Source organism: Trichosurus vulpecula, chromosome 1 (assembly GCF_011100635.1).
Source record: "Trichosurus vulpecula isolate mTriVul1 chromosome 1, mTriVul1.pri, whole genome shotgun sequence".
NCBI lineage: Eukaryota > Metazoa > Chordata > Mammalia > Diprotodontia > Phalangeridae > Trichosurus > Trichosurus vulpecula.
Genome location: NC_050573.1, coordinates 139672354 through 139685193, shown reverse-complemented (window position 1 = coordinate 139685193; position 12840 = coordinate 139672354). Strand labels below are relative to the sequence as shown.

General features: G+C 37.0%; 1 protein-coding gene across 1 annotated transcript; it reads right to left on the bottom strand.

Moving 5' to 3' along the window:
* Positions 1-287: 287 nt before the first annotated feature.
* LOC118833525 (ribosomal protein S6 kinase beta-2-like) lies at positions 288-1731 on the bottom strand. Its single transcript, XM_036740885.1, has one exon. It carries the CDS (start codon positions 1722-1724, stop codon positions 288-290), a length of 1437 nt encoding a protein of 478 aa, XP_036596780.1. The 5' UTR covers positions 1725-1731.
* Positions 1732-12840: the final 11109 nt, after the last annotated feature.

Here is a 12840-nt window from a genome sequence, read left to right as displayed (position 1 = left end):
CTCCTAAAAGACACAGCACAAGCAGCCGAGGGCCTGGGAGGTGGGCACTCAGTGCTCCCTGAGGGTGCAGCCTGGTACTCCCGGTGGCAGTCAGTTCCCATGATTCTGTGCAAAAGGTGCCCTCCTCCCAGTCCCCAAGGGCACTTTGCTCATCCTGGCCCAAGGGGCCTACAGCACTGCCAGGCCAATGCCAAGAAATCCTTCTTCCAAGAGGTAAAGGGGCAATTTGGGTTAAGAGTCCAAGGAAGGCAAAGGGACAGCCAAGGACAGCCAACATCATCCCCTCTCTAGCGTCCAGAGCAGCCCCGACTTTTCTTGGCTTTCTTGCCAGTGGGCATCCGGATGGGAAGAGGAGCCCAGCTGACTGGAGGTGGAGGTGGGGGTGGGGATGGGGGTAGCTCCATGGACTCTGCTGGGTCGGTGCTAGGTCGGAACCCTTCGAAGAGTGAGAATTTCAGGGGGCCGATGGGGGTCCGAGGACTGCTGTTGAGGCGTTGAGGGGACCGCAGCTTGGGCTGGAACGAGGAGCCTTCCTTGATGCCCTCCAGGACAGAGGGGGCCACGTAGTCGAAGCCCAAGAAAGCCTGGTTGGCACTTTCACTGAGGGCTGAGTCATCAGGGCTGTCCTCAGGCGTCTCCTTCGTGAATTGTGTGTCAAACTGGCTCACATCCTCCTCAGACTGCAAGCAGGGCCGGAAGGGGGGTTCTGCTTGTCGGGCCAACAGGTCTTCCCAATTGATATGGCGGAAGAAAGGGTGTTTCTGCACATCTGCTGCATCCCCAGGTCCACCCCCAAGTCGCTGACTAGGGTTTCTCTTCAGAAACTTCTTGAGGAGGTCCCGAGCATCTGGAGTGAGGTAGCGTGGCAGCACCAGCGTCTCCCTGAGGATCTTGTCAATCATTTTTTTTCGATTCTCTGCGGTGAAGGGAGGCGTTCCTGTGAGCATGTCATACATCAGGGCTCCCAGGCTCCACCAGTCCACTGCCCGGTTGTGGCCACTGCCTGTGAGGATCTCGGGGGCCATGTACTCAATGGTGCCACAGAAAGTGTAAGTGACCGAACCCTCGTGAATAGACTCCTTACACAGGCCGAAATCTGTCAACTTGATGTGGCCTTGGCTGCTCAACATGATGTTTTCGGGCTTAAGGTCCCGGTAGATGATGCCTTGGGAGTGGAGGTGGCCCAGGGCCAGTGTGATCTCCCCCAGGTAGAAGCAGGCGGTGTCCTCCTTGAAAATGCCCTCACGCTCCAGCTGCGTGAAGAGTTCTCCTCCACTGAGGTACTCCAGAATGAGATAGAGCTTGCCGGCAGTCTGGAAGGCATACACCAGTTCCACGATGAAAGGGTGCCTCACGGCCTCCAGGATCCTCCGTTCAGCCCATGTGTGGGCTATGTCCTTAGCGCTGCGCATAATTTTCGCTTTTCTCAGCACTTTCATGGCAAATATTTTCCCCGCGTTGGTGCCTTGTACCTTCCGGACCTGGAATACCTTGCCAAAGCCTCCTTTGCCCAGGACTCGGAGGAGCTCGAAAGAGTCGGGGCCGATGCGTTCAGGTCCATGGTTCACACAGGTCTCTGACAATTCCACCTCTTCATAGTGCCCCACGGGCTCCAAACCTGCTGTCCTCAAATTCAGATCAACATCCGCGGGGCTGAGCTCCGGCTCGCCGTCGCCCTCGCTGCCCTCTTCTGTCTCCAGGTCGATATCGAACACAGCCGCCATGGTGGCCCCGGCCCGGTCGCCGGCACCACGCGTCCCGCGTCCCCCGGCCCGCTGGGTCCGGCTGAGAGCGCGCGTCTGTGCCTGAGGGCGTCACCGTCACCCCGAACCGGCCGGCTCCGCCACCTCCCACCGCCTACACGGCCAGGACAAGAAATACATTATTAGCAATCATACCTATGAATACATTGAATTCACCCATAAAATAGAAGGATGTAGTGGAGCAGATGAAAATGAAGATTACAGAAACATTTTGTCTTTAGCAAACAAAATTGAAATGCTGAAATCACACCAATTTAAAATAAGTAGTTGTAACAAAAGTAATTATACCTTAGCTAAATTCAGAAAATGCAGGGACAGCAACATGACTTCAGAGAAGACAACATCAAAAATAGACTTAAGTGATGAATAGGGAAACTAAATTTTGGTAAATTGTACCAGAGATAATAAATTAATTTCAATAGTTAAAATCTACAAAAATGACATAACATCTAAATGTTTAAAGAAAAGCTAAATTATTTACAAGGAGAAATAGTAAAATTGCTATAAGAGGGCTTTAAATATACTCCTCTAAAGTCAGGACAAATCTAATGAAAAACTAACAAAAAAAGAATTCGGGTAAGAAGATTACCCACTGGCCTCAAGCCCTTACTCAGCACTCCTCTGGTCCACAGATGGGTCAGCCCTGCTATCAGCAGCTCCTTTGGCTTTGGCTTTATCTTCAGCTTCAGCTGTAGCTGTCTCTGGCTCCAGCAAATCTCAATCTCCAAGCTGTCTTCTCTCCTCTTATAGTTTTTGATGTCATCCTGTGGTCTGAAGCTTAGGCTCTGGTGATTGGTTCTTGAGTTGGCCCCTCCCCTTAGGACCCTGGGAGGTTCACATCCACATAGATAAGATTAACACCTAATAGGGGTTAGCACCTGGGGCTTAGCATTTAGTAAGGCATGGCTCTGGAGTTTGCACCTTCGCTTAGCCAGCCCCACCTTGGACTCCACCCTAGTCACCAATCCACACTCATATATGTTCCACACCTAATAGGGGTTTGGGCCTAAGTTAGGAATCAGTGTTCTTTTTCTGGATGTATGCAGAGGTATGGGGTATGCCAGCATCTAGTAAGGCTCAATGAAATACACTGAATTATTCAAAGAAAACAAAGGCCATTTTGCTTACAAACACAGTGGATCAAAGAACAAATCATAGAAACAACACATAAGCTAATGATAACCATGAGAGAATATGTCAAAATTTTAGGAATGTAGCTAAAGCAGTACTTTGGTGAAAATTTATATCTCTAAACATTTTATTGTTGTTGTTGTTTGTCCTTCGTTTTCATCATGGAGTGATGTCTTCACCCATGCGTGAATTGGATTTAAATGAGGCAAAGTTGCACAAAATCATCAGTCTCATTCTCTCTTCCAGAGTCATCAAAGTCCAGGGGCAAAACAAAAAATCCAGAAGACTGGAGATAGCCTTGGATGTAGTGCATAACCTTGGCACCTTTGATGTCTGGCCAAGCTCTAAGCACTTCACGGTGTGCCTATTTCAGCTGACTGCATTGTCATTGGAACAAATTGTTCTCACCCACCCATTCTACAAGAAGAAGTCTTCACATGCTTGGGGTAGACACTCCCCTAAGTCACCAATGGGTTTGAGGCCCATCGGTTACCCTCAAACTAGTTTAGCCTGCCTGTGAAGATGGTTTTAGAGGGTGAGGCTGCAGCACATGCTATTGCTTCTTGGAGCCATTGGTGAAAAATGAGTGCCAGGTACACACCAAAGGTGGGTGAGCAGGCTAAAAAGCGTTCAGCAAGTCCTCACACCAGAGGTGCTAGTCGTCCTTGAATACTTCATACACTCAAAACACTTTTATTAACAAAGGAGAGAAAGAACTGACCAACAAATTTGACCTGCCATTAAAAAATAGAAAACCAATAAAATTTTTAAAACAAATACCAAAATGGAAATCCTAAAAATAAAAAAAAGATTTTTAAAACATAAAAACCAGTATGGAATTAATCAATAAACTAGGAGTTGTTTTTTTGTAAGCCATTGATAATTTAACTTCAAAGAAGAAATATGAAATCCAAATGACCAATATAAAGAAATTTAAAAGAGTTCATAAAAGAATTAGAAATAAATGATATTATTAGAAACTATCTTAACTAGATGCCAATAAATTCAAAAAAAGCTTTAATTAAATGGAATATTTACAAAAATTGTTAAATACTTTGGTTGAATAAAAAATAAATAATTCAAACAACCCAATTTAATTTTTAAAAGTTATTAAAGTAGAATAAATAAATTTCCAAAAGAAAAAAATCCCAGGACCAGATCTATTCACAAATGAATTTTTTCAAACATTCAAAGAATAATTAATTCTAATATTACAGAAACTATTTTCAAGAAGAGCAAAGAATGGATTCTACTCAATTCTTTCTGTGATGTAAATATTTTCTTGATACATACACCACAAGGAGTCAAAACAGAAAATATAAACTATTGACCAATATCTCTAAGGCATATTAATGCAATTTTTTTAAAATAAAGCATTGACAGGCTATAGAAACATAACAAAAATATTGGACACTATAAAGAAGTTGGGTTTATACCAACCCTGAAATGGTTTAATATAAAGAAATTATAAATATAATTGGCCATATTATTAATAAGAAGAAAATATGTTGTATCAATATGTGCAAAAAAAGAGTTTTGGACCAAATACAACCCACATTCCTATTAGAAACACTAGAAAACAAAGGAATAAAGAATTCTTTCCTTAACATGGTAAATTGTGTATATCTAAAGCCAAAAGCCAAAAATATAGTAAGAGGGATAAACTAGAATACTTTCCATATTAGACCAAGGGAAGAACCAAAGGTATCCCTTTTCCCCACTTCTTCTATCTACCACACTAGAAATGCTAGCTATAACAATAAGACAATAAAACAAAATTGAATGAATAATCATAGTTGAAGAAGAAGCAAAATGATCACTTTTGCAGATGACATGATGGCATGAGAATGAGAAACATTAGTAAGACTAAAATTTATTGAAACAATAACTAGCAAAGTTCTAGGAGATAACATTAACCCATATAAATGACCAGAATTTCTGTGTATTGCTAATAAGCCACATCAGGAAAAGATAGAAAAAGAAACACATTTAAAATAAATTTTAAAAATGTAAAATATTTGGGATTCAACCTAAGGTACACCCAAGAAATAAATTAATACAACGATAAAACACTTTAGGGAAATAGAGACTTACATATTTGTAAATATTAGTTGTTTGTGTTGTAGGCTGATCCAATATAATACAAATGGTATATCTAAGTTAATTTAATTATTCAGTATCACACCAATCAATCTAACAAAGGATCATTTTATAGAACTAGAAAAAATAATGGATTTCATATAGAGAAACAGAAAGATCAATAATCTCAAGTGAAATAACCAAAAAATGTGTGAAAGGTGGCTAGCTATGACAGATATGAAGCTATATTATGGAGTAGTAACCCTAAAATCATTTTGGTGCTAGTTAAAAATAGTCTGATAAATGGAATGGATTAGATATACAAGATACAAAAGAATATGAACCTAAGAACCTAGTGTTTAAAAACACAAGGACACCAGCTACTGGGGTAAAGATGAACTACTTGACAAAATATCCTGGGAAAACTGGACAAAATTATGGGAGAATTTAGGTTCAGACCAGCATCTCACTCCATGTGCCAAAATAAACTACAAATGGATATATGACCTGGATATAAAAGGCTATATATCATAAACAAAATAGAGGAAGAAGGAAAAATTCTTCTTCAATAGTTTGCTTTGGGAAGAGTTTCTGGCTGAAAAAGGGAAGATCATAAAAAATAAAATGAACAATTTTGATTACATAAAACTTAACAAGATTTTGCACAAATAAGTCCAAGGCACCTAAGATTAGAAATGAAATGGTTAATTTTTTTAAATCTTTAAGGCAAATTCCTCTGATAAAGTTCTAATTTCCAAGAAATATAGGGGACTGGTTCAAATTTATAAGAATCAGAATTATTCCCTAACTGACAAGTGGACCAGGAAAAAAATGGATCTCAAGGGAAGATATTCACACTATTTTTAGACATGTGAAAAATGCCCCGTCACTAATAATTAGAGAAATGAAAATTAAAGCAACTCTGATGTTCCACCTCACAGTCATAGCATTACCAATTTGACAAAAAGGAAAATTACATTTGTTGGAGGGGTTGTGGGAAAAGAGGCACATTGATGTACTGTTTCTGGAGCCAATGATTGATCCAGCCATCCTGGATAGCACTTTGGAATTATCCCTCTTGAGTTTATTAAATTATGCATGCCATTTGACCCAGAGATACACTACTAGGCCTATGCTTCAAAGACATCAAAAAGGGAAGAAATGAACCTATATATACAAAAATATTTATATTGGCTATTTTTGCAGTGACAAAGAACTAGAAACTCACTGTGATTTTTCTCTTTAATTTCCTAAGTTAGGAATCAGTGTTCATTTTCTGGATGTATGCAGAGGTATGGGGTATGCCAGCATCCTCTTCCCTAAGACTTATAGAAGTGGTTACATATTAAACAAGTATTTATAGTTTATAAGCTTTGGACAATTTTGTTCCATATTCCTAAACCATATTTTTTTTCGAATATTTTTCACATCCTTCTCTAGTCTACCTTTGCACTGAGGTCATTGAGTATTAAAGTGTATGTTGGTTTAATTTGGAGGATCTTGTCAAGTTCTTCATGTAATTTTTCTCTTTTCTCATCCCTCCCCAACTGATGCTGGTGCATTTGCTAATAATCTTCATCAGTCTTGCAAATTGTGATGAAAACCAGAGTACTGACCAAAATATCTTATGAAATGATGCTTCTTGTTGCATTTAGATACTGAATAAAATCTACTCTGCTAAGTTCTTTGCCACTTCAAGGAAATTCTGTGAACTATTCTTCCATTTGTATACAAATCCATTTGTTCTAATTTAACTTATAGTAGTAATTACAAGGTTGATATGTTTCAATTTTTCTAATAGTATGTACATTTATTTGTCATTGGAGAATTATATCACATATAGAGTACTAATAGCTAGGTCATTGTTTACAAATATTCAAAACCTTGTGTAATTTTTGACATCTTCTGTCCCCATTCCATTGCTCTACCACCATCATTGTAAAAGCAGAAAGGAACGCCCTATCCTGAAGGCCATGCTATAGTTTCCTTTTTTCATTAGTTGTCATAGCTAAAGCCTTCATCAACAAGTGATCCATCTCCTGGTGATGATTCTATATTTAAATAAACTAGTTCTCAGTAATCAGACATAATTAAGTTGGTATCAACCATTAATGACTTTCATTTGGATCTAGTCATTTAACCAGTTAGGAATACACCAAGTTTTCGTTATTTATCTTAAAATTTTCACATGAAATAATATTTAAAAAGCAATTATCACAGTGCCTGAAACATAATATGCACATAATTAAATCTTATTTTCTTTCTCCCTTCTTCTTGTCTACAAAAAATACATGTGAGAATTTGTCAAGAGTTTCACTAGAATCTAAGTGAATTATATCTATTTAATTCCCCTGATCTATCAGCCTGTAAAAGGAATGATGTGAGTCTTGTATAACCTAATTTGATGTAGCCATTATGACTTTATTCACCTCGGCTTCCTTATGAAATTCTCCTAAATGAACCATCATCCTTGTAATATGCTCCACAAGTTTTTTCATGACTAGAAGTGAAGTTTACTAAATATATACATACAAACACACTCACACATATTCATACACACACACATACACACACATTATATATATATATATACGTATATATGTGTATATATATATATATATATATATATATATATATATATACATAGAGAGAGAGAGAGTATAGTATTCCAATTTTCCCTTCCTTCCTTTAAAAAACTAAGGATGAGTGTATTTCTCTAGTCCTGTGTCATCTATTCCACTCCACATTTATTTTTTTGCTGAAGCAATCAGGGTTAAGTGACTTGTCTAGGGTCACAGCTAGTGTCAAGTGTCTGAGGCCAAATTTGAACTCAGGTCCTCCTGACTCCAGGCTGGTGCTCTATCTATTGCACTGCCTCACTGCCCCACCACATAATCTTTTAAGTCTCATCAAAATAAACTTTTCAATAACACTCATCAGCCCTTTCAGCACACAGAATTTCATTCATTCAGAACTAATTACTTTTATTTAAGAGTAGCCAGGTGGTACTTTACCATGTTTTTGCTTATCTTACATTGCTAATTATTTTTATAGTTGACCTGAAAGTTATTCTACTTGGTAGAGAATGGTAGTGTACTGGTCATTCTGATTCTCTGTTTGAACCAAGCTTGTGATCCAGAGGAGAATCACTCACACAGAGTTATTTATTACTGAGGATAAGGGTTAACATAGAATTCAAAGTGGTTTTCCAAGAGACTTGAGCAAGTACCCATGGTATATAATCACATGCTTAAACACCAACCAAATCAATTCTGGAGTTTTTATCTATCCACATTTGTTTAAATATAACCCATAACATTGAGTAGAGAATGCTAGAAAAGCAAAATAGACATCACAAAATTATTTTGGGCCAGTAGCAGATTCCCCCTTCTAGCTAGAACAGAAAAGAATTTACCACTGGGTGAATAAGCCAAATCATTAGGCAGTGCAGAGGCAGAGTTTCTTAGAGGCCGAATCATGTGAAGCATTGATTTCTGCCATCAGACCTAGAGCTTTCAGGCTCATGATATTTCCTTAGCCTGGAGGTATGTGAACAGGGGATGAGATCAAAGTCAGGGAACAATGTAAATAACCAGAAAAGAGAGATACAACTATGTTGATTCTTGTAATTGGTTTCTGTGTGTGCTCTTACTCAAAGAGGTGGAAGAGCTCTTTGCCTCAGCAGCACTATATTTGTCATGGCTTCAGTATGCCTGAGGGCCTTGTCATGTCAGCACCATGGCCAGCAGTCAGCCAAGGCCTGGCTACAGTTGGGAAGCAGGACAAAACAACTACTGCACATTACTGATTTTCATTTATTCTTCATGAAACCCATCTCTGTCATATAACCTCTTCATCATGTTTATGTATTATTTATCCTGGTTTTCCTCACTAGCTCTAGAATGGATAGGGAGAAAAGTCATTTCTCCACTGGTCATTCAGATTCCTTGCTGAATCAAGTTTGTACATAAACCTAGAGGAAAATCATTCACATAAATCTACTTATCACTGAGACTCATGATAAAAAAGGTGTTAAGGTAGTTTTAAGAGAGACTAGAGAAGCATTTAGAAAAGATACATACTTATACGCCAATAAAATACAATATACAATTCTGTTCTCTCTCTTTCTGTGTGTGTGTCTGTCTGTCTGTCTCTCTCCATCTTTGTCTCTGTCTCTCTTCTAACTTACCCCATAACATCCATTTTTATGTATAACTTCCTTTTACAAACAATATGAGCTTAAGTGTATGGAGATAAAAATTTACTCCTCCAACAATTCCTCAGAATTTGTTCTCCAGAACATTTATGTCAGCCAATTTTCTGATCCACATTTTTAAAGAAAAAGTTTCTATGGGATTACTCTGTGAATTCTGTATTAATATATTGCTAGTTGAGGGCTATTTTGTGAGTTGTTAAAAAGTGTGATTTCTGTACCAGCTGAGTGAAGAATTTTTGAAAACAATATTGAGTACCACAGGCACTCTGAATCCAAATTCATGATATATGTTTTTTTTTAAATATTCAGGATCTGGTTTACAAAACCTTAAATTTGACTCTATTTAACTGAGCCTTGTGAAGAGGAAAGGCTACTTAGAGTAATAAAATTAAATATAGACAGATTGTATAGAAATGCAGGAATTTTGTTTATGTTGTACAAGTACGAAAATGAATTATCAAATATTTTGCCAACCATCTTTATGCTTAAAATAAAAATAACTACTGAAAATGAATAGTATACTGTTTTAAATTATCTAAGTTATGTTTTACTACTGGGTTTCTTTATCTTTTAAAACAAGAGAGAATGGAGGACGAAGCAGTTATATTTATATTGGAATTGCAGAAAAACTATAATGTCAGCAGGCTTACGTTTAGCTTAAGACCTAAGATATAAACCTGAAAAAGACCTTAGTGGTCTTCTATTTCAATTCCTTCATTTTACAGATGAGGAAAGTAAGACTAAGAGAGATTAAGTGACTTTCCCAAGTTCATACAGGCAGAAAGTTGCAGAACAGGAATTCAAACCCATGTCCTGTGAAACACGGGTAGATCTCAGAAGCATCTTCTTAATAGAGTCAATTTGTATTTTTCTAAGCAAATCTCCTGACTAAATACCAACAAACTTCCTAAGAAATGAGATACTTATGTTTAAAGCAATATATTATTTAAAAAGAACTTCCCAGTCATCAAAAAGTGTCCCTGATTACTTTCCTCTTCCTCCTTTTATTACCAATTATTATTTTCCTTAATGTAGATTTACCGATGCGTTCTTATACTATCTGAAAACTCTGGATATATTCATGATCATTCAGGGAGCTCTGCGTATGTTCGTTCCTACTGAAGGGGTCATTTTCTGCTAGTTTAGTTACTCTTAATGAATGATCACCTATCAGAGAGAGGTGAGAACTTTTCTCTCACTTTCAGATGAGTCTCTAGGGACTCCAGTTTCCTGGTCTTTCAGCCTGTTTTCCTCTACACAACAAGGAGGAAGACTTTCTGATTTGTCTGAATGGAACCAGAAATTTTGTCCCAATACATCAGTCGGACTGCTCCTGATATAACTGGAGATCATGCTTTTGATCAATCCTGCAGGGTCAATCACATTCCTGGCATGTGTATCATCACTCATTGTGACTATTCTGCAACAGTGAAGGAGTATGGAAACCATTTTCTCCTCTCTAGTGTACATTTACTTGCAAGAGTCCAGGATAGAAGAAATTCTAAAAGTTTTGCATTATAATCCAGTTAATCTTCCTGATGGCTGAACTTGCTTTTAATAAGGAAAAAAATTCTTCTAAATATCACAATATTTAAAAAATAAAAAGTAATTCCCTTACTCTTTTATTTCTGTTTTTTTCCAGTTGCCATTTCTATGTTTTGCTCGAAAACAATCATTTCAGACATATGAAGTGTGCATTTTACATTTTCCCATTATTTGCATTTCTTATGTAGAATTCTTGAAATTTGCAATAGCTTCTCAGAATAGTCTGCCACAAAATGAGCTCTGAAGTTTCCTCTCCAAGATACCGATAAGAATTTAGCATATTTTTGAGATGTCTAGCCTCACTAGAGCAATCTGACTAGGAATCCCATGAGTTGCTACTAATAACTGTGTAATATCTTTTAAAGATTCCTCATAGATATTCAGAATAACTTTGAAGGAGTTGTGAATTCCCTTTTAAATGGCCCTGGGAGGAACAAAGTCTACAAAAACTTCTCTATTTTTTATGTTTTATTTTGATGATATTAAAATATAAAAAATTATTCCACCCAATTTATTAATTTCTTTCAGTTTGTATTTTCATCTTTTTAAGCAACCTTTTCCACAGTATCCAGAAATGTAGGTCAAGTCAGCAATTGATTGAGATTGAGAGTTGTTCATCCTTCATTTTTTAATAGGGAAGCAAAAAAGCAGAAAATTTAGACCCTGCCTCCAAAGTTCTTACAATCTAATTGAGAAGAAATAACAACAGTAATTAGAAGGCAATAACAGTGCATAGGTATACAGGATACCCAGAATGGTGAAATAAAAAAAAATGATTGAAGTACTAAACAAGGTAACAAAATGAAGAAACAAATGTCAGGTAATATAGGTGAGATCTTTGGAGACCATTTTATAAATTGGGCCTTAAGGGCAAATACTAAGTATAGAGAATAAATCCTTATTTTTATTTGTCTAATATATGAAATTAAATGTTGACATTTCTGGCTTTCTTTGTATTTATTATCTCTTACCTTAATAGTGTGCAATTTTGTAAATAGTAGGAACTTTAATAATTGTTTAACTTAATTTTTATCTTAATTTGTCTTTAATATGGAAACAAATGAACATCTTAACATTTAAAATATTCTCAAAGAAATAGATTCTGCTGATAAAGTTAAGCTCTGATTAAAGCGTATGGTCAGTAAACAGTATTTTCCTGCTCTTGTCATTCAACAACAAGCAATTTCCTGTCAAACTGGGAAAACAGGGCAGCAGGATGTTGGGGTGACAGTGCAGCAGATCATATCTTTACAAAAAGGAAGATAAAATAACATTTTAAGGAAAATGTGCTTATACACATTAGGCATATAATTTCCTAATAAAGATAAAATATTTAGTATTTTATTAAGATATACTTTTTGAAAGCTTGGGAAAGGCTTTCTTCTATGTTAATATTAAGTTCTTAGTAAATTATACTGAGAGACAAGTTTTCAATTAGTGATCAGATTACCTCTTAATGCTCTAGGCAACTCTCTCAGATTATAAATTGCAGAGAAGGTGTCAACTTGGTTGGTAGAAGACATTTCCTCATTGGACTTTCCATTTTCCAATGAAACATAGATCTAGTTGCTATCCCTATCACTATCAAAGCAATATTTCAATGGAACTTTATATCAAAAATAAGTAAATCCAGAATTTATGCTGTGAATTATATCCCTTACTAATTTCAAAAATTTCAAGACAAAGTTTTGGCTAATTTACTAATAAACTTTTACATATTATGAAAATCCTTATGATAATAGCTGGGGCCAGGCTAGAGGAGGGTTCCTGACCTTTGAGGAGAGGAGAGATGATTACTCTTCTATGTCTGGGGTACAGGGTTGTAGAATGCCTGCACCAGGATCTGAAAGGAAGAACCAGTGGTAATAACAAAAGTAATATAAAATATAAATTCTGAGAATAAAACATCTATTTTGAACCAAAAGATGTTTCTTTTTATTAAATAGTATGACAAACCAAAAGAAGTTCCCTTGACACTCCACATTTACATTTTCAGTTGACAATTAACTACACAAAATTTTTTCTACTTATACCTTTGTTGGTGCAACACTCTCATCAAAGGATAAGTATAGCAGAAAGGTTTCTAAATCAGCATCTACAAAGACA

Excerpts from the sequence above, each read along its gene's own strand:
- LOC118833525 (XM_036740885.1), bottom strand. The coding sequence starts at position 1,724 with ATGGCGGCTGTGTTCGATATCGACCTGGAGACAGAAGAGGGCAGCGAG.